Source organism: Zootoca vivipara, chromosome Z2 (assembly GCF_965207765.1).
Source record: "Zootoca vivipara chromosome Z2, rZooViv2.hap1.1, whole genome shotgun sequence".
NCBI lineage: Eukaryota > Metazoa > Chordata > Lepidosauria > Squamata > Lacertidae > Zootoca > Zootoca vivipara.
Window position 1 is genome coordinate 1,332,600 of NC_142585.1, and position 21,682 is coordinate 1,354,281.

Genomic DNA, 21,682 nt, shown 5'->3' on the forward strand with positions numbered 1-21,682 from the left:
TTAACTCCAGCTAGGCTGTCCGGGCTTGTAAGCTTCGCCGGTTGGCCGCGGCTCAGAGTCCGGTAGTGGCCGTATCCATGCAGTGAGGAAGGAAAACCCGGCAGGCCGGTGAAAATGATACTCTGCCCCGCTAGCACGGAACATCCCCGCGGAAAACAGTGCCATAGTCTGCAGGTAAGAGGGAGATCCTCTGAGATGCTGGCAGTGACTGTCTTTGCAGGGCTCAAGGAGACCCCCGAGGGAAAGGGGTGCAGAAGTCCCCTCATTTAAAATCACGCTCACTTCGGGCTCTCTTCCTGCTTCCACAGCTTAAATGCTGCAGCAGCGGCACAACCAACAAACTCATTCCACAGACCCTCCGCGCTTGCAAATTCCACCACGTCCGTAGAACAACCTCCCCCGAGGTGACCGGTTTGGGGCGCTGAAGCCTCGTCCGAAGGGGTTCACTTAAAAGGGATTCTTGTGGCAGCCGGGTCAGAGGAGGGTGCAATTTCTAGAGCAAGCAAAGGGTTCCAAGCTCCGCCGGCGTTTGCTCGCGAGTCAATCGCGCCGGTCGGATGGGGTGCACACGCCCCCTCCTCCAGTCCACTCCTGACAGAGGGCTAATGCTACGGATCCCCGCTTCTCAAAAGCACTCGAGCCGTTGAAGTTGCAGCTGGAACGTGCGTGTTGTGTCCCCACCTTCCCCCCACAAAAAACCCTGCGGTGGACTTTTTCTCTTTAATTGTATGTGTGTTGGGGGGGGGTCCCTGGACCTCGCGTCCCCAGAGTGCCCTTCCCCCACTTGCTTTGCTTTCTTGGCGTATCTGAACCTCCTAAGGGCTGGAGAATCGGGGGCGGGCGTGGGGCGTAGAAGGATCTCTGCTGACTCTCAGGATTAGGACCCCTCAGGAAACGGGTGTACGGGGAGAGAGGCATGGCGCTTGCAGCCCTGCTTCTCCCTCCCCTTCTTCCCATCCCGTGCGTCCCTGGAGCGCTGCCTGTGTGCGTTCGGCCTCCGCCGCTCTCTTTGTCCTAGTCCGGGCGGCAGAGGCAGGGATGCGGGATGCTGCTGCCGCCGCTTCTCCTTCTTCTTTCTCCTCCTCCGCCTCCCCGCGCTGCCAATCAAAGTTGTTTTTCTCTCTTTCCTCCTGCGTTTCGTCGGTGGTGCGGCTAGGGGGCGCTGCGGCCCGCTCGCTGCGGCGGGGGTGGGTGGGTGGGTGCATGGATGGATGGATGGATTGGGGGGGGCGCGCCGGCAGGGAGACAATGGGGCCGCTACCGGGACGGGAGAGTGGGCCGTCACTGGTCCAGCTGCTGCTAAGGCTTCAAGAGGGGGCGTGTTCTTCGGGGTTTCCCCGAGATGTTGCGTTTTGGAAAGCTTTTTTAAAAGGGAACTCAATGTTTCTGCACCGGCCTACAGAGACCACCGCACACTCCCCCATTTTGGTGCTGTTGCTGTCCGTGCTCTTCGTAGTGATTCACTTTATTTGGAGATATAGACCTCTCGCTTCCCCAGCGTGCACCCCCTTGTCTATAATTCTCTCACTTGAAGATGGAGGTTGTCTGGCTTCTGCATGTCGGGTGTTTGGGGAGATGGGGGGGGGATCACCCTGGTAAACTAAACTGTGGAGCCTGCTCCGCCAAAACACATATCAGCCTATCTTTGTGTTCTCGTTGTTGTTGTTGTTGTTCCCTTGGTGGTTAATCTGCCACTTGTTCGAAACAATTCTGTAAAATGATGTTGGGGTGCCCCCCCCTTCATATTGGGTTGAAAGTTTTTCTCAGGGTAGGCACATCGGAATGAATGAACCTAAGTTATTCAGGGTCATTAATTTTAATGGACTCTTCTCTGAGTAGCACAAACATTTGTAAGAACTGGTTGGCATTCATCTGCACCTTGGTCCAAAGAATTCCATCTGTTCCCAAAGCAGAGTGGTGGTGGTCCATCACACTTGCATGCATCTAGGCTGCATCCACACCATACATTTAAAACACATTCCTCCCTCCCCTCCAAAAGGAAAAGGAATGCCGGGAACTGTAGTTTAAAGTGCTGGGAGCTGTAACTCTTTGAGGGGTGTGTGACAGTTCCCAGGGTTCTCTTTGGGAAGAGGGTGTGCTTTATATGTATGTTGTATATACAGAAAGAGAGGGCATCTCCAGCACCAATAGCTTACTAGATTACTTATTCATCAGGAAAATGGAGAATGTGTGTATGTATGGGGGGGGGGAGGCGAGAGCCTAGACCCCTCCTTTCAGGGCATGTTAAAAATAAAGCAGGAGCTGCAGTGAGCTCCGTCTGAACTGAACTCTGGCACAAGACTGCTGTGAGTAGCTTGCACAGAACTCTGGTGTGGCTATTTCCCCTTTTTCTCCCTAGGATCTCCTGGTGTGGGCAGGAGACTGGAGAGTCCTGACCAGGTGGAGTCTCTGAAGTTCCTGAGGCTCAAAGGCCAGCCTTTGGCACTTCCACTGACCCCATTGCCACATCACTTCCCGGTGTTGCTTTTTCTAATTTTATTTTAGAGTTCAGGAATGTTATTTTAAAGCCCTGCTAGACTCTGAAGGAGTGGGGTATTCCGCCTGGATATGTGAAACTGAGTGATTTTCCACTGTCCCCTCCTCCTTCTTTGCTCTGTCTACTTGCCATGAGTTCCAGCATTGATGCATATGGGTGAGTGAGCGGGTAGTGGTAGAAAAGCCCCAAAGCCCTGGGTGGGTAGGTGGGTGGGCCGACTTCCCAGATCTTAAATGGACTACACAAGACTTGCCTTAATGTTACCCATAGCTCATTGCAGACTGAGAGGGGATGTTGTTTGTATTGCTGTGGCAGACAAGCGATGCTGTTAGGCACCTGCGATTGATACAGAATTTTAGCATTATCTGTTGGGTTAGCTCAAAATCTGCTTATGGGGCAGATTGAGCCCCTCCCCTGAGTGAAAGTGGGAGGCATGAGCTCTCTGGCTTGGTAAGACCAGCTGAAGATTTCAGGGAGTAGGCTGGAAGGTAAAATGCATGTGAACCTGGGCTTTGAGATACAGGGACTTGTAGGAAGGTGCCCTCCATGGCAGAATCACTGCTGAGAAATGCCTGCTTTGAGTAGTTTGTTCAAGGAAGGTATCCGAAGAACCTTGGCTTTCATTAAAAAAAGTAAGTGGGGAGAAATGAGCTTCTAGTCCTCAATAGGGTGTAAATTGACCTGTGCAGTGATTGGTGACATTATGTGTAGGGTTTGGGGGGCTGAATCTGTTGTCTTCTGATTGGGAGGGAAGAATTCAGTGATACATTTTCCTCTCCCTTCACTCTTCCCTAGAAGAAATAGACGTAACAGAATTTAGTGCGATTAGACTTAATGGTGCATTGCTTCTACATGGTGGCAAAATAAAACTTGTTTTGTGTCAGCACCCTTGTATCCTGCTTGTGGGTTTCCCAGTGGTATCTAGCTGGCTGTTGTGAGATGCAAAGTGATGGACCCTTGCTCTGATGCAGCAACCAGACTCTATTAAAACATGGCATGCACTTATTTATAGTCCAGAACTGTGTGCAGCCCTGAACACACTAAGTACCCAATTATATGTTTTCCTTTAACACCCTGTCAACTTCCCAGAGAAGGGCATTTTCTCTTTGGGCACCTCAGAGAGAATGCACTCTCTCTTTCCACAGAGATCCCATTGTCCCCTACCATATTAAGCAACAGATTAAGATGCAGTTGGTTTCTTGGGCCAATGGGAATGACTGTTGTTTAGACTTGCTGTTGGGCTGTTTGATCTTTTGATAACATGATGCTCGGCTTTCTTTAATAATTTGTCGTATCTGTTTTTGGTTGTATGCTTCTTGTACTGATTTGTGCATTGCAATGGTTACGCACCTGGGAATCTTCATGTGGCAGAGCATCTCTTTTGCCTGCAGAAGGTCCCAGGTCCAATTCTGGGTCTCTCCCAGGAGAACTGCAAAAGGCTCTGGTCTGAAACCTTGGGAAATTGTTCCCAGTCAGTGTAGAGAAGGGGTGGGAAACCTTAGGCTAGGGGTCTGGATGTGACCCTCCACTCCTGGTTCTGACCCCTGGAACTCCCCCCCCCCACGCTGCACCCTTCACTGATCTTGCTTCAAATCCAAACTGTTTTGTTTGTTTTTTGCCTAGCTGGAATGTACCCTTGAACTCTCATAATGCTTCTTGGTTTTCTGGATGGAGGATATAGAGGATATTGAGGATTTGGTGAGTGTGTGTAGGATCTAGCCTACCATACAAACATAAAATTTTCAGTCTTTGCTCCTCTTACTTTTGCTTCTGGCCCCACCCACCTCTGGCATGTGGCCCTTCGGAGATTGCCCAGAAGGGAACGCGGCCCCTGGGCTGCAGAAGGTTCCCATTGCAGAAGATACTGAGTGACATGGACCACTGGTCTGACTCGGTATGAGGCAGCTTCCAACACCCCAACAAGTTTAATCAGTAATAAAAACAACTCCTGCCCTTGAGACACGTTGAGTTCCATGAGCTTGCAATTTCACTTTCTCGCTACATCTGTCAACTTCTTCTTGTTATCACCCTCTTCTCCTGTTCCCAAAAAGAGCAGCTGGGGGACACAAAGCACATTTCTCATTCCCCCCTTCCCCTCCCTACCTTCCCAGGTAGCAAAGATGAGTGCTGGTGACAAAGAGCGGACTTCCCACATGCTCTTTGTGAAAGCCCTGGCTAGCCATAGGTGCCTCGAAGCCATAAGCCAACAGATGGGATATCACCCGCAATACCTGGACAGTTTCCTCCGGATGCAACACTACCTACTGCACATGGACGGGCCACTGCCATTCTACTGCCGCCACTACATCGCCATCATGGTGAGTGAGGGGGAGCCAGCCCTCAATGTAGCACTTTTGGCTTAAAGGGCCAGGTGCACTCGCATTCCAGGCTCCAACAAGAGCTTGCTTGGCACCTGCCTGTTAGCACAAGCCAGTCTTTTCCAACCTGTTTGGACTGCATCAGCCCCAGCCAGAACAGGTGTTGTAGTCCAAAACTTCTGGAGTAACCAAAGCTGGTTCCGGTGCCAATCTCTCTCTCTCTCTCTCTCTCTCTCTCTCTCTCTCTCTCTCTCTCTCTCTCTCTCTCTCTCGGTGGGTTTCATTTGTTTGCTACAGCTGTTGGTCTCAGCCAGCCCTTCCACCCCACACTTTCCCCATTTTACACACCAGTTTGCTGTTATTGGTTTGGAGCTGCTCATAACCCTGTGTTGTCTCTTGCCCATTGGGTCTGGTGAGGGTTTAAGGTAGGAGGCAAAAGCAACAGGGTCTATGAAAGGCAGAGCCAACTTAATTCTAGGCTTTGTAGCTGTCTTTCTCCCTATGAGGATAAGGATGAGGGAGCTGGCAGCCAGTGCCACCCTCCGGACTAGTAAAAAAGATGGATACATGGGGTCTGGCTGAAGGAAAGCTGAGGTTAGGGAGGCAGTGCCCCACCTCTCCTCATGGAGCATCCTCTGCTGCCCAGACCTTTATAGCACTTGTGGAGCACCTCAGGGGTGCTGCACAACTGGGTATACATGCCAGTTGCCTTCTTCCTGCATTGCCTCCAAAATAGCCCCTATATGAAAAGCACATTGCACTAAGGTTCAAGATGCCTATCCTCATGGGCCAAGCAGAACAGACTCCCTTGGAAGATTATAGACTCTCCTTCCTTGGAGGCTTTTAAGCAGAGTTTGGGTGCTCATCTGTCATGGATGCTTGAGCTGAGATTCCTGCATTGCAGCGGGTTAGATGAGATGACCCTCAGGGTCCCTTTCAGCATTACATTTCTATGATTCTGAGTGTGTTTAATGTGCCTGTTGCGTCTCTTGCAGGCAGCTGCCCGGCACCGGTGTCGATACTTAGTGAATCTACATGCACTGCAGTTCCTGAGGGTGGGTGGTGACCCTCTGTGGCTGAGAGGCTTAGACTACATCCCCCCGAAACTCTACAGACTTAGCAAGATTAACAAGATCCTGGCACACCAGCCATGGCTCATTGGCAAGGAGCACTTTGAGGTAACACCGTGGGGCTGTGCAGAAGGAATCTAGCAAGGAATGGCGATACAGTTAGGAGTCTCCATTTGTCCCCATTGTAAATACAGCAGAGGCCTTTGTGCTCACACCTGCTTCTGCACATGCATTAATAATAATTCATTTGACTCAAACTTTTCCATTGCAATTCTTTGATTATTATTTTAATAATATTACTAGGATCATCATTATTAAATCTGTATGCTGCCTAAATTGGCTTTTAAGCAAGTTTACAACTTTAAAACCAACTGCACACAATAAACACACATAATACAAAATACACAATGAAGCAATTCTGTCAAAATGTTAAGATAAATGGCAGCCACAACTGAAATACTGGCAAGCGGGTGTGAAGCCTAACTTAAAACAGGCAGCTGGAATAAATTTAAGGGCACAGATTAAATGAAGCATTCTGACAGCTGCATGAGAGATTTTCCGTGTCTGGAATGTGGGGTTCCTGGGAACTGAGGCCACTGGCTGCATTCAGAGAGGTGATTTTCTCCTCCTTGTTCTCCCCTTTCAGAAGCTGCTGAAGATCAGGGAGCAGAGCTGGTCCCTGGCGGAACTGGTCCATGCTGTTGTGCTCCTTGCCCACTACCATGCACTGGCCAGTTTTGCCTTTGGATGCGGCTGTGAACAAGACTTCCCATCAGATGGCTTGCTGAAGCTGCCGCTGCCGGGAAGCCTGTGCTTTTGTGAAGTCAACAATGGCTGCAGCCAGGATGTGTTTCATCTCAACCGCAAGAAGGTGCACATGATGCTCTGGGGGCTGGGGAAGGGAGGTTGGGGTATACAGAGAAGTGGGCATAGTGAACAGGCAGGAATATTCTGTACTTGAAACGTGGGATTTGTGGCTCATTGGTGAAGCATTTGCTTTGCATGCAGAAGGTTGCAGGTTTGATCCCCAGCATCTCTAGGTAGGACTAGAGAAATCCCCTGCCTGAAACCCTGGAAAGCTACTGCCAGTCAGTGTAGACAACACTTGATGCACCCCTGGTCAGACTGTGATCATCATGACTGTGGTTGGGTGGGGAGGAGCCCTCCTTGGACTGGGAGCCAGCAAAACTCTTTGGTGTTTCTCTCTCCCCCCCCCCCAACCTGAAGTCTATGGATTCCTGTGTGGAGCTGGAGTCTCTACGAGAGCGCATTCACAAGCTGAAAGTGGAGAATGAGGCACGAGAGGAGATGAGAACGCCTGAGAGGGAAGAAGGTAATGCCTGAGAAGGGTGTTGGACACTGGTGGATGCCAGTGGTGGCAGCCACTCTTTGGCACTGGTGGGGTGGGGTGGAAGGCAGGGAGGCCAACAGTAGATGGCGCCAGAGCCCATGGCAGGGAGAGCCAGCTGCTTCCACTCCCACCCCTTCCTCCTCCCTGCTGTGTTTGACAAGGCCAACGCTGAAACCAAGGAGGAGGAAGCTGGCAGGCATTGCCATCATCTCGGTTGGGAAAGCTCAGTCTGTAGAACATGAGGCTCTTAATTGCAGGGGACTGGACTAGATGGCCCTCATGGTCCCTTCCAACTCTACAATTGTATGGTTCTATGACTAGTAGTCAGTCATAGAACTGGTAGTAGGGACGCGGGTGGCACTGTGGGTTAAACCACAGAGCCTAGAGCTTGCTGATCAGAAGGTTGGCGGTTCGAATCCCCGCTACGGAGTGAGCTCCCATTGCTCGGTCCCAGCTTCTGCCAACCTAGCAGTTCGAAAGCATGTCAAAGTGCAAGTAGATAAATAGGTACCGCTACAGCGGGAAGGTAAACTCTGCTTCCATGCTGTTCTGGTTCGCCAGAAGTAGCTTAGTCATGCTGGCCACGTGACCCGGAATCTGTACGCCAGCTCCCTCGGCCAATAATGCGAGATGAGCGCGCAACCCCAGAGTCGGTCACGGCTGGACCTAATGGTCAGGGGTCCCTTTACCTTTATGACTGGTAGTAAGCATGATGGCAGGCAGATGGGGGCAGCTGAAAACAGACTGAGTTTAGTGGGGCACTGGGCACTGCCTGTTTGCCCACATGGAGCAACCTCCATTTAGGTAAGGCAAATAACTGCAACAGAACATTCTGGGTGGAGACATTTCTGCATGCAGGGAGTAAATTCAGTACTCCCATGCATGCATGCATACATTTCCCCCTGCTTTTTCTCCAAGGCCCCTCTCCTTTTCCTTTCAATGCAGCTTTCTTTCTTTCCCCCCCTTTTGCTTATATGTGCCTGGCTTCCAGCTTGCAATGGTGAAATCTCGGGCACCACAGACATCTCTTGCTTCATTGAAGACCCCAGTTTTGGGTACCAGGACTTTGCTCAGCTTAATGAGAACCAACCACAGATATTCTGTGTGCAGGTACATGCTTATTACATTTTAATTTACACAACCATTTTAATATTTCAACCTCTGAGCAGGTTGCACATGTCAACTGAAACCCATGCAAAAAAATTCAAAATTCTGCATTCCGTACTGCTTCTTCTGCTGCTAATGGTGATAATAATGATGGTGATAAATTCCACATTTTGAGTCACCTGATTCAGCAACAATGAATTTCATAGCGAAATAAACAAAAATAGTAAAAACCACTAAATATGTGGAATCTCAAAACACAACATCACTCTACAATGCAATTGCAGAATATTTTGAGAAAAATTTCACAAATGTTACAAAGGTGCTGCATTAAAGTGGCTGTGCTCGAGTGTGAGCCACCTGAAAATGTCCTGCACAGTTGCGGGGGAGAGAATAGGCACAGAAACCTTGCTGGTCCTCCCCAGCCTGCATTGGGGGCTGCTGGTGGCATCCTGGCTTTGCCTTTCCTAATCCGTCCTTTCTCTTGCCCCACCTTTTTTCTTCTTTTCTTTTTGGCAGGATTACTCCTGGGCAGACCACGGCTTCTCACTGGTGAACAGGTTGTACACGGACATTGGGTTTCTGCTAGACGACAAGTTCCAGAAGGTCCACAGGCTTCAGAGCTGTGCGCTGGCGAAGCGGCAGGGCTGTGACCCAGCCACATTCAAGCGTGGCGTGTGGAACTACATCCACTCTATGTTCGGCATCAGGTAATCACTTCCTTTGCCTGTCTCTCCTGTGCTCTGTGGGGGACCAAGCTCTTGTCCAAGAACACCCCCTTCCCTTCCCTGACCAGTGTGGAACTGATCCACGGGGGGCTTTAGAAAGCAAGCCAGGCCACATACTTTATGGATGCAGGGCTGGATTAGCCACTAAGCAAAATAAGCACCTCTTTGGGGCATTGGGGGAAAGGAGGCACCACATAAATTTCCCATTGCTGGATTAACCACCATGGACCATATGGTGCAGCTGAACGAGGTTCCACAATAAAGCCTCTTACAATAAATGAAAAAAAATCATACATACGCACACACGGTTGTTGTTGTTTAGTCGTTTAGTCGTGTCCGCCTCTTCGTGACCCCATGGACCATAGCACGCCAGGCACTCCTGTCTTGCACTGCCTCCCGCAGTTTGGTAAGACTCATGTTCATAGCTTCGAGAACACTGTCCAACCATCTCGTCCTCTGTCGTCCCCTTCTCCTAGTGCCCTCAATCTTTCCCAACATCAGGGTCTTTTCCAAGGATTCTTTTCTTCTCATGAGGTGGCCAAAGTATTGGAGCCTCAGCTTCACGATCTGTCCTTCCAGGGAGCACTCAGGAATGATTTCCTGAAGAATGGATAGGTTTGATCTTCTTGCAGTCCATGGGACTCTCAAGAGTCTCCTCCAGCACCATAATTCAAAAGCATCAATTCTTCGGCGATCAGCCTTCTTTATGGTCCAGCTCTCACTTCCATACATCACTACTGGGAAAACCATAGCTTTAACTATACGGACCTTTGTCGGCAAGGTGATGTCTCTGCTTTTTAAGATGCTGTCTAGGTTTGTCATTGCTTTTCTCCCAAGAAGCAGGCGTCTTTTAATTTCGTGACTGCTGTCACCATCTGCAGTGATCAAGGAGCCCAAGAAAGTAAAATCTCTCACTGCTTCCATTTCTTCCTCTTCTATTTGCCAGGAGGTGATGGGACCAGTGGCCATGATCTTGGTTTTTTTGATGTTGAGCTTCAGACCATATTTTGCACTCTCCTCTTTCACCCTCATTAAAAGGTTCTTTAATTCCTCCTCGCTTTCTGCCATCAAGGTTGTGTCATCTGCATATCTGAGGTTGTTGATATTTCTTCCGGCAATCTTAATTCCTGCTTGGGATTCATCTAGTCCAGCCTTTCACATGATGAATTCTGCATATAAGTTAAATAAGCAGGGAGACAATATACAACCTTGTCGTACTCCTTTCCCAATTTTGAACCAATCAGTTGTTCCATATCCAGTTCTAACTGTAGCTTCTTGTCCCACATAGACATTTCTCAGGAGACAGATGAGGTGATCAGGCACTCCCATTTCTTTAAGAACTTGCCATAGTTTGCTGTGGTCGACACAGTCAAAGGCTTTTGCATAGTCAATGAAGCAGAAGTAGACGTTTTTCTGGAACTCTCTAGCTTTCTCCATAATCCAGCGCATGTTTGCTATTTGGTCTCTGGTTCCTCTGCCCTTTCAAAATCCAGCTTGCACTTCTGGGAGTTCTCGGTCCACATACTGCCTAAGCCTGCCTTGTAGAATTTTAAGCATAACCTTGCTAGCGTGTGAAATGAGCGCAATTGTGCGGTAGTTGGAGCATTCTTTGGCACTGCCCTTCTTTGGAATTGGGATGTAGACTGATCTTCTCCAATCCTCTGGCCATTGCTGAGTTTTCCAAACTTGCTGGCATATTGGGTGTAGCACCTTAACAGCATCATCTTTTAAAATTTTAAATAGTTCAGCTGGAATATCATCACTTCCACTGGCCTTGTTATTAGCAGTGCTTTCTAAGGCCCATTTGACTTCACTCTCCAAGATGTCTGGCTCAAGGTCAGCAGCCACACTACCTGGGGTGGTGTACGAGACATCCATATCTTTCTGGTATAATTCCTCTGTGTATTCTTGCCACCTCTTCTTGATGTCTTCTGCTTCTGTTAGGTCCTTACCACTTTTGTCCTTGATTATGGTAATCTTTGTACGAAATGTTCCTTTCATATCTCCAATTTTCTTGAACAGATCTCTGGTTTTCCCCATTCTATTGTTTTCCTCTATTTCTTTGCATTGTTCATTTAAGAAGACCCTCTTGTCTCTCCTTGCTGTTTTTTGGAAATCTGCATTCAGTTTCCTGTATCTTTCCCTATCTCCCTTGCATTTTGCTTGCCTCTTCTCCTCCGCTATTTGTAAGGCCTCGTTGGACAGCCATTTTGCTTTCTTGCATTTCCTTTTCCTTGGGATGGTTTTCGTTGCTGCCTCCTGTATAATGTTACGAGCCTCCATCCATAGTTCTTCAGGCACTCTGTCCACCAAATCTAAATCCTTAAACCTGTTCCTCACTTCCACTGTGTATTCATAAGGGATTTGATTCAGATTGTATCTTACTGGCCCAGTGGTTTTTCCTACTTTCTTCAGTTTAAGCTGGAATTTTGCTATAAGAAGCTGATGATCTGAGTTAGTCAGCTCCAGATCTTGTTTTTGCTGACTGTATAGAGCTTCTCCATCTTTGGCTGCAGAGAATATAATCAATCTGATTTCGATGCTGCCCATTTGGTGATATCCATGTGTAGAGTCGTCTCTTGTGTTGTTGGAAGAGAGTGTTTGTGATGACCAGCTTGTTCTCTTGACAGAACTCTATTAGCCTTTGCCCTGCTTCATTTTGAACTCCAAGGCCAAACTTGCCAGTTGTTCCTTTTATCTCTTGATTCCCTACTTTAGCATTCCAATCCCCTGTAATGAGAAGAACATCCTTCTTTGGTGTCATTTCTAGAAGGTGTTGTAGGTCTTCATAGAATTGGTCAATTTCACTTTCTTCAGCACCGGTAGTTGGTGCATAAACTTGGATTACTGTGATGTTAAAAGGTCTGCCTTGGATTCGTATCGAGATCATTCTGTCATTTTTGAGATCGCATCCCATTACAGCTTTTGCCACTCTTTTGTTGACTATGAGGGCCACTCCATTTCTTCTACGGGATTCATGCCCACAGTAGTAGATATGATAGTCATCCGAACTGAATTCGCCCATTCCCTTCCATTTTAGTTCACTGATGCCCAGGATGTCGATATTTATTCTTGTCATCTCATTTTTGACCACGTCCAGCTTACCTCCATTCATGCTTCTTACATTCCAGGTTCCTATGCAATATTTTTCTTTACAGCATCGGACTTTCCTTTCGCTTCCAGGCATATCCGCAACTGAGCGTCCTTTCGGCTTTGGCCCAGCCGCTTCATCAGCTCTGAATCTACTTGTACTTGTCCTCCACTCTTCCTCAGTAGCATGTTGGACGCCTTCTGACCTGAGGGGCTCATCTTCCAGCGTCATAACTTTTATATGCCTGTTGTCTTTGTCCATGGAGTTTTCTTGGCAGGGATACTGGAGTGGCTTGCCAGTTCCTTCTCCAGGTGGATCACGTTTAGTCAAAACTCTCCACTATGACCTGTCCATCTTGGGTGGCCCTGCATGGCATAGCTCATAGCTTCTCTGAGTTATTCAAGCCCCTTCGCCACGACAAGGCATTGATCCATGAAGCAATAATAGAGATTAATAACATACAGTTATTGTTTATTTTCTGAATTAGAGATATATATGGGGGCACTAAAATCTTTTACAGCCATACCTTGGTTTTCAAATGGAATCCATTCCAGAAGTGCGTTCAACTTCCAAAAACGTTTGAAAACCAAGACGCAGCTTCCGATTGGCTGCAGGAGCTTCCTGCAGCCAATCGGAAGCCACATTGGATGTTCAGGTTCCAAAGAACGTTTGCAAACTGGCACACTCACTTCTGGGTTTGCGGTGTTTGGGAGCCAAAACGTCCGAGTTGCAAGGCGTTTGACAACCATGGTATGACTGTAAGTGCTTAGGGCGTCTAAAGGTCTTAATCTGGCCTTGGCAGAATGGCCTTCCCACACCCCTCCCAAAACAGTCATACCTAATGCTAGCTCATCTGCAAATTCCTTCTCAGCTCTACATCCTAGCATGAGCAATTATCCCATTTCTTTTCCCCCCAAATAATATTTATTGATTTTCAAACATTTCAAAATACAAAAATTCACAAAAATAGAAACAAAGAGCAAAAAGAGACATGCCAGCCAGGGAAAAGCACCCGAGGTGGGTGCATGGTGCATTCTATGGATCTGGGCAAGAGTCTTGAGGGCTGCAGATTCCTCATCCCTGCAGTAAAGGATTTGGAGCTTCTGTTTCTCCTGTATGTGTGTATGTTCAGGGACTGGAGAGCCAGCTGCCTTTCAGGGACAGGAGGGTTTGGACCAGATCATTCTCCTGGGCTCCAGCAAATGTTTTGTTTTAGTTTCCTAAGCTTCAGCTGAGGAAGAAGCAGGCAGAATTCCTGGTCTCCCAGGGCATCTTGGAATCTGGCTTGAAACTGACGTGTGTTTAGGGTGAGTTGCCAGCTCCTGTGTAACTGTCGTTCCATTCCAGGTATGATGATTACGACTACTCAGAGGTGAACCAGCTCCTGGAACGGATACTCAAGCTCTACATAAAAACTGTGACTTGCACCCCAGAGAAGTTGGATCAGGAGACGTTCATGCACTTTTGGAAGCAGTTCAAGCACAGTGAAAAGGTTAGAGATAGCAGGATTTGTGAGTGGATGGAGGACAGAGGTGTGGTGGTCCGGGATTGCAGGGGGTTGAAGACTCGTTACTGTTTCTACCTCATGGTCCTGAAGCTGCCCAGTCAGCATGAAAGGGGAGCTTTTTAGCCACTGAGAAAATGTCTTCTCTCCCTTTGTGCTGACTGGAGCCAATCGGGAGTGAAAGGAGGTGAATTCAGCCACCTAGGATGGGCTCCCAGGGTCACTCTGGAGGAGGAGCATCAAAAAGAACACCAAGGAGAAGTTGTTCTCCATGCTCCAAAGCTGAGCATTTAATAACACTGGAAAAACAATATGCTGCACTTTTGAGAAAGCAGTGTGCAAGTTCTTTTATGTGCAACGAAACCACTTAAATTCAAAAAAAGATACTGGAGCACTCCAAATCATTTGCTTATGTACATGCACAGAAAATAGCAGATCTAGCCGAGAGGCAACACATCGGGATACAATGCATCTCTAATTGCTTTTACTGTATAATTATAAGATCATTGTATAATCGTAGAAGGGGGTGGTGTGTGGGTATGTGTCTGTGACTATCCGGAAGGGATCCTGGCACTTCTGAATTTGCCACCTTATTATTAGTGGGGAATGTTGTATGTGTCTTGGGCAAAGGGGCATTAGTCTGCTCCTTGGTGATGCCCAGGCTCTATCCATTTTACAGGCAATAGTAACAGCAACAAGAACCAAATCTCCAATGGTGAATTGTTGAGGGGTGGGTGGGTGGGATGCCTGTTTCTCCTCCTGCCCTCTCTTTTTGGAGCATCATGGTAATGTGGTGCAGGCAGTTCTCGCTCAGCTGATGTTTGCATTCCTCTTCTGTGGCTGAACAGGACTTGCAGTGAATCCAGAATGCTCCCCCACCCAAAAAAAAAAAACCCTGTTAGAATGGCAGCTGGGAAATTGTTCTGCCTAAAATACTTGTTTTCTCTCCTTACCCCACCACTCCAACATACTTATCAGTTATTAAGACAAGTAAAGAAGATACTGTGCTGCATTTGAAAAATTTTAAAGGGAAGATGAAAGTGTGGTGAAATTCTCATCAGTAGGGGGCAGGGGCTTTGTATTCTGTACTTCACTTCTAAGGTGCCCAAGTGTGTGTGTGTGTGTGTGTGTGTGTGTGTGTGTGTGTGTGTGTGTTGGTTGACTCTTCTTTCATTCTACAAACCATCACACTCCAGCAGCTGAACTCTGCAGCACCCCTGGATGCCCCCATGCCCATTAAAGCCCACAGAGAGACACCACAATGACTCGTCCTTTGGGGCTTTTTTTTTTTAGATTAGGAGGCATGGGCAGCCAGAGAGGCTACAGGATGATTTGCTGGAAAATAAAACATGTGCAATATACCCCTCTCGCAATGAATAAGCAAGCTCATAATCCAACAGGCACACTCTGCTAAAGACATCTTTATGAGGCAAAAGGACAGGAGCCTCTTCTGCAGGGCTAGAAAACTTTTGAGAAACTGGAGGAGAGATTCCAGCATGGTGCTGGCCTTGACAGAGATTTGGACAAGTAGTGTTACCTGCACTTTTGGGTCCCCACCAACGTGCAGACCTTGCCATGCTTTTTATTTGAGTTAGCTTTGCTTATGTGCCCATAGTTCTGTGTATTCTACTGCTGGCTGTGTTCTTTTTCCGCCTTGCAAAATCAGCCACCTGCTTTGCAACCTGAGGATCTAACCACCTTACTTGGCAAAGACATTAATCTCTCTGCTGCTACCTTTTCAAAGAAGTTGGCTGGCCCTGTGTATTTTTAAGACCCTGGGGGAATTGGATGTCCATGAATCATTTTTTATACCAAATGCCAGGTTGTTGGAGTTTTTTTTGTTTTTTGTTTTTAACCTTTGTATCAAGGCTGCAGGATTGAGGGCATTGGAGAGGAGGAGGTTGGGTTTCTCTCCTCTCCTCTCTTCCCTCCCCCACCCCGCCCCACCCCTACCTAAGTGAGCAATTTAATGTGTCCAAATATGACCCAACACAGGAGGGAGGGATTACAAACAATGGTTTGATTATTTTAATAGGCTGTGCTGATCTTGATTTACCACACTTAATTAAAAGTTGATGCGCTCAACCACTGAGCTTATGACAGGTCCAATAGCTTAGAGCAGGGTACCCCAAACTAATGCCCGGGGGCCGGATGCGGCCCAATGGCCTTCTAAATCCAGCCCGAAGACGGTCCAGGAATCACCATGTTTTTACATGAGTAGAACGTGTCCTTTTATTTAAAATACATCTCTGGGTTCTTTGTGGGGCATAGGAATTCGTTCATATATATTTTCCAAAATATAGTCTGGCCCCCCACAAGGTCTGAGGGACAGTGGACTGGCCCCCTGCTGAAAAAGTTTGCTGACCCCTGGCTTAGAGAGCTTAGTGGATAGATAGTATTATTTACATACATAAGGTCCCAGGTTCAATCTAGCTCTACTGCAGTAGGTTGAGCAGCAAGACTGGGGAAACTACACTGCTTGAGACCTTGGGAGTCTGCTGCTGCCAATCAGAGTTGAGAATGCTAGGCTAGATGGACCAGCACTCAAATCACTCTGTATTGGGCAGTTTCATATGTTTCTGTCCAATCATAGTTAAATAGTGCAGGACAGGTATTTTAGAGGTGAGCTGGGTGAACTTGAGAACCCACCTGGTTCTGTCCCAAAGCCCCCCCCCCCCCAGTCTAGCACAGTGGCCGACCAGATGCCTTAATGGGAAGCCCACAAGAAGATGGTGAAAGCATCTCTCTAGCAGCAGTTCTCAGCAACTGGTATTCAGAGGCATACGGCCTCCAACAGTAGAGGGAGGACGTAGCCACCATTGGTAGTTTGGTGCTCCAATGAGTTTCTTATAACACTATAACTTGTGAATGAACTCCAATGGAGATGAATGTTGGAAGATTCAGGAAAGATGAAAAATGGAGGAAGAGAACTGTTGAGCTAATGTTCCATTTGTGTGATTCACACGGGCATCTTATTGGCCACTGGCCTGCTCCAACAAGCTCACATGTACTTAACCCCTGTCCTGTCAAGCTTCTTTCTAACCATCCCTTCTTCTGCTGCTCCTTTTTAGGTCCACATGAACCTTCTCATCCTGGAAGCCCGGCTGCAGGCAGAGTTGCTCTATGCCCTCCGAGCCATCACTCAGTACATGGTCTCCTAGTGGGCTGCAGGCGAGCACCCCTGGACTTAGACTCATGCACCATGCCATTTCAACGACTGCAGTTACTTGATAGCTTTCCCTTCCCCTCTTGAGATGTGAAGAGAAAGATGCGCCTTTCCTCACAGTGGTCCTCTGTTGTCTTGTGCAATTGCTGAGCTCTGAGGACCTGAGAGAAAGTATTGGGTCAGGTGGCTGGCTGCATGCAAGGGTGTTTTCTATCCAACAGCATTGGGAGCCATTTCTGTCCACGCACCCCTTCTGCAGGCAGATGTGTGCTGCAAAGGGTGTGGAAAGCCACATGGTGGCTAGATGTTTTTAATGGGGGTGGGTGGGGTCGTCATTGCAATTCATTGTTGGTCCAGTTATAGCAGCTCTTACTGAGTTTCTGGCGTCCTTTACAGTATTAGAGGACCCTTTCCTTGCCTTGTGCCATTCCTGCTGCTCATAATTGTGCCAATGTCTTAGCCCACTTTGGGTCTTGGATGTTCTGTCACTTGGGGTGGTCGGTGGCTTTAAGCCAAACTTCTGGAAAAGATAAGCCCCTGGACTTTGAGGGAAGGAATTTCTTGCTTCCTACTAGTCCAGGGGGGAGGAGGTCTACAGCAGCCTTCTTTAACCTGGCATGCCCTCTGAATGTTTGCTGTACTACAACTCCCATCATTCCTCTGACTACTGGCCATATTTACAAGGGCTGATAGGAGTTGGAGTCTAATGATGGTGAGAAAGCACCAGGTGGGCCTACAGCGCTTCTTCCAGTGAGAGAATTCCATTCCATTCCATTACTCTTTCTAGAGTTGCCCTCAATGGTCATTTCCTGGCCTCCAGTTCTGCCCTCTTTTATATTCCCAAAGTTGTACCCGCTACCAGTTTTTCAGCCTGCCTCCCGGCCACTCCAGCTGTCCCAATTGCTTCCCCTTCCTGATGTCTGATTTCATGGCTGCATAGAAAGAGGGCTGTGACTCCCCAACACCTTCTGCCTTTGGTTGTAGCAAAACTACACAGATTCCACAGATTCCACTCCTTAACACTTTCAATCACAGCCCAAGGTGGGTTTCCTCTAATATATATCCCCTTGTTTTTTACCCCCTCCCAAGGAGCACAGTCTGATGCTGGGAGCTGGTTCTGGGTGGGTCTCCCTGTAATCTATAAATGCTCTTGCTAAGACTCTCACTTTGTGCACGGCAGGGTGGTGGGGAGTTTGTGGTGGAGAGATGCTGGTGGGAAGGGGCCATTAAGAGCTGAAGACATCAGGGAGGTCAGGAGCTGGCTCAGTGCACACAGCGGCAGCTGACCTGTTTACTGTGTAAATGATTTTTTTTGGGGGGGGACAGAACATCATGTGGGAAAGAGAGTAAAAGCCTATTTTTGCTATAAATATACTTGTTCAACACTGCACTGAGTCTTTCTTGTCTTTCTTTTGGGGTGTATATGTGATGGAGGGGTGTCTTAAACTGCAGCATGTTGCATGCTGAAAGCCTGGCAAAGACAGCTTTGTTGCTCCTCCCTCTACAGTTGGGGTGTTCTTTTATTTGCAAAAAGTGCTGGCAAAACTTTCCCCTGGAATCCATTTGCAGTGTTGGGACTCTGTTCTGGAAATGCAAGATTACTTTTAAAAAGAGGGGAGAGAAGAGTTTATGTGATGCTGCCACTCTTGAAAGTTGAGTGGGTTTCAGCCTCGTCAATACCTGGATGGGAAATTAGCTTCTTAACTGGGGCTGACAGCCAAGGAAGAACTTTGAGTAAAGTGTTCTTGTCGTTCCTCGTAATAAATGCTTTTTGTCCCTTGGCCAGTTCACCCTTATCTTTGGCCATTTTTAATGTGTACTCAAGAAACAATGTAGAAGTGGGGGGTACATCACTAGGAGAAGGTTTTATTGTTGATTCCTGAATGGTGGCGGTAGATTTCTACCAGGTAATGCAGCATGGCCTCTTTTCCTGAAGGCTTCAGCATTTTGGGATGTAATTCATGGGCATCTGCAAGGATTATATTTGGTGGGAAGTAAAATATTGACATGGCTGGAAGTTTTTCAGAGGGGAGCAGGAGGAGGGCCAGGGAGAGGCTCCCTCCCTCCTTCCCCAGCAGCCGGACCCTCACGCCCAACCAGGCAGCCAGCCCGTTCGTGTGCAGGCCGCTTAAGGTGAGTGAGGGGGGATCCGGCTGCTGCGGAAGCCGGGCGATGGCAGCGGCGGAAGCACGAGGCAGCCGGGCTCTCGGTCTGACTTTCTCCTCCTTGCGGCACCCTGCTTCGTCTTGCAAGTGTGCAAAAAAAATCGCAAAATGTTTTCGTTTTGCAATTTTTCCATGTCACGAGGCGTTCGTCTAGCGAGGTACCACAGTTTGTGTGTGTGTGTGTGTGTGTGTGTGTGTATTCTAGAGTATGAATAAAATTAATATATGAAATACATCAAGGCAAAACAGAATGGAACTCAATTCAAAAAATCATCCACTATCTAAAATGCCCAGCAAAACACAAAAGTCTTCATCTGGGACAGAGCTTCTAATGCCATTGTATCTCTCTTTGTGAAGGTCATTCCAATGATGGGATAGCCTACCACTACCAAAAGGATGTTCTTGGGATAGGGTTTTTCCAGAAGGCTTTGGAAGATGACTAAACTGGCTTGGGAAGAAGCCCTTTTCCCAGGCATAAATCAGTTCTAAAATGTACATATATATGCCTAATTTGGGTTGGCTTACTTAACCAAGACCATTATTTAAAAAAAGTAAAGGACCCCTGACCATTAAGTCCAGTTGCGAATGACTCTGGGGTTGCAGCACTCATCTCGCTTTACTGGCCGAGGGAGCCGGCGTTTGTCCGCAGACAGTTTTTCCGGGTCATATGGCCAGCATGACCATGCCGCTTCTGGAGAACCAGAGCAGCGCACGGAAATGCCATTTACCTTCCTGCTGTAGGTATTTACCTATTTATCTACTTGCACTTTGACATGCTTTCGAACTGCTAGGTGGGCAAAGGAAAAGGCTTTGTAGGTAGGCAAAGTTTGGGCTACCAATGTTCCCTTCATCCCTGCCCCCTATAACTATGTTGACAGATCTCCCCAACAACAACCAAAGCAAAGTTACTGACAAAATAAAAGTGCTATTCTTGGAAGTTTCTCAAGCCAACCACCTGCTGAGAACAACCCAAGCTGCATCTTCTAAATTCCTGGGAGTTCACAATTGCTTCCTTCAACTACTTTGCATTTGTCTGTGATGATGACTAAAAGCTCTTAACAGAGAAGTCCTGCATGTTTCAGGCAGCATGTCCCTATTTTCTAAGGGGCAGATAATAACACTGTTAAGTATTAATGTGAGTTTGTTGCAAAGCTAGGCTGGAGATAAAGCCACTCAATGAGAAGCTTTCGGTAAATCTTTAACAAAAAGAGGGCCTGAAAGCAAAATGATTTCCTTAAAGCAGGAAGGAAGAGGTGTGTGGGTGGTGTATATTTTGCTCCGAAAATGTTGATTCAGCACCCAGCATCTCCGTGATTTCCACTGAATGCTAAATATTGATTCTGCTTCTGCTGTCAGAAATGGTTTTTTAAAAAACAAAAACAAAAAACAGTACTGCTTCAGGCCTGCAGTCTCTTATTATAATTTCCACCGAGATGTCCATGGAAAGACAAGAAGTATTCCCAGAATGGGGGCGGGGGGGAGGATGTCCCTAAAAAAAACAACAACTGTTGGTTGATTGGGTTGGGTAAAGGAAAAACATAAGACAAAATAAAAAATTCTCTGGATGCCTAAGTACTTTTTGGTCCAAGTACTCTTCAGTGAGAGAGCCCTAGTAGAGATTTAATATCACAAAACCTGCAGCAAAGTAAAATGTGGAAATATAGCCTGTTAGACCTTTAAAATATCCCCAAGTCACTTCTAAATTTCCCCACCTCCTTTAGAATAGAAAGAGACCACACATTTGGTAAGTTAAAAATGGCTTACTTACAAACTTTTCAATGGTCAGATTCATGTGCTTTTCCATACAGCAGTAAGACAGGCAGCATATATTTTTAAATCATTTGTATAATAACACAAAGATGGATTGCTTACACCATGCAGTCTAAGCTTGGAGAATCCGAGCACCTTGTAGACCATGCTATTTTTTAAAAATATAAAGAAGAGGTGCCAGAACTTCACCCCCATTGTTCTGCCCCGGACACTGAGGTCCAATACCAAGGGCCTTCTGGCGGTTCCCCCGTTGCGAGAAGCCAAGTTGCAGGGAACCAGGCAGAGGGCCTTCTCAGTAGTGGCGCCTGCCTTGTAACGGTAGAATGCCCTCCCATCAGATGTCAAAGAGAAAAACAACTACCATATTTTTAGAAGACATCTGAAGGCAGCCCTGTTTAGGGAATGTGAGGGAATGAAGAGTTTGGTTTCCCTTCCTCCCAAGGTGGGGAGAATGACCTACCTAAACCTGATAGGGCAGCTTACTCTATGGTCTTAACCCTTAACTCCTTCATGCATTAATTAGACTTCAGCATATTGGTTATACGTATGGGGCTGATTTATCGCACAAAACCTTCACAACAACCCTGTAAGATAAGTTAGACCAGTTCCCAAACCTTTTCAGCCTCACCCCCCTTTGGTTCCATAAACACCCCCAATGCCCCATACCATACCTCATAAAATGCATTATTCAGAATAGCATATTGCACAACCCAGTAAGGAAGTTAATAACACAATAAAATTCAGAACCGTAAAAATTGTTTATTTATTAAAAATCTAATTAAAACTGTTTAGTTTAATTAAGTCAATGAAACTGATGAACTGATCCAGTGATATCAGCTTTTCCTGCCTACCCCATGCCTCTTAGCACACATCCCTCCCCCAGCTAATCCCACCACCCACTTTAGGAACCCCTGTGAT

The 21,682-nt window shown here is 47.3% G+C and overlaps 1 protein-coding gene across 6 annotated transcripts; it reads left to right on the forward strand.

Moving 5' to 3' along the window:
- Positions 1 to 18,219, forward strand: LOC148686514 (sestrin-1-like). 6 transcript variants are annotated; one of them, XM_088664404.1, is made up of 10 exons: positions 30 to 174; positions 4,121 to 4,195; positions 4,609 to 4,815; positions 5,811 to 5,993; positions 6,532 to 6,756; positions 7,113 to 7,218; positions 8,228 to 8,346; positions 8,860 to 9,050; positions 13,507 to 13,651; positions 16,735 to 18,219. In XM_088664404.1, the coding sequence occupies exons 2-10, from the start codon at positions 4,166 to 4,168 to the stop codon at positions 16,822 to 16,824; spliced, it is 1,296 nt and encodes a 431-aa protein (XP_088520530.1). In that variant the 5' UTR covers positions 30 to 174; positions 4,121 to 4,165; the 3' UTR covers positions 16,825 to 18,219. The 6 variants fall into 6 exon arrangements, with proteins under 6 accessions (XP_088520534.1, XP_088520533.1, XP_088520529.1 ...); XM_088664406.1 differs by lacking the exon at positions 30 to 174 and adding an exon at positions 2,612 to 2,653; XM_088664405.1 differs by lacking the exon at positions 30 to 174 and adding an exon at positions 3,007 to 3,129.
- The last annotated feature ends 3,463 nt before the right edge of the window (positions 18,220 to 21,682 follow it).

Excerpts from the sequence above, each read along its gene's own strand:
- LOC148686514 (XM_088664403.1), top strand. The coding sequence starts at position 115 with ATGATACTCTGCCCCGCTAGCACGGAACATCCCCGCGGAAAACAGTGC. Across the intron at positions 4,816-5,810 it reads GCCACTACATCGCCATCATG|GCAGCTGCCCGGCACCGGTG; the intron begins GTGAGTGAGGGG and ends CGTCTCTTGCAG. Across the intron at positions 5,994-6,531 it reads TTGGCAAGGAGCACTTTGAG|AAGCTGCTGAAGATCAGGGA; the intron begins GTAACACCGTGG and ends CTCCCCTTTCAG.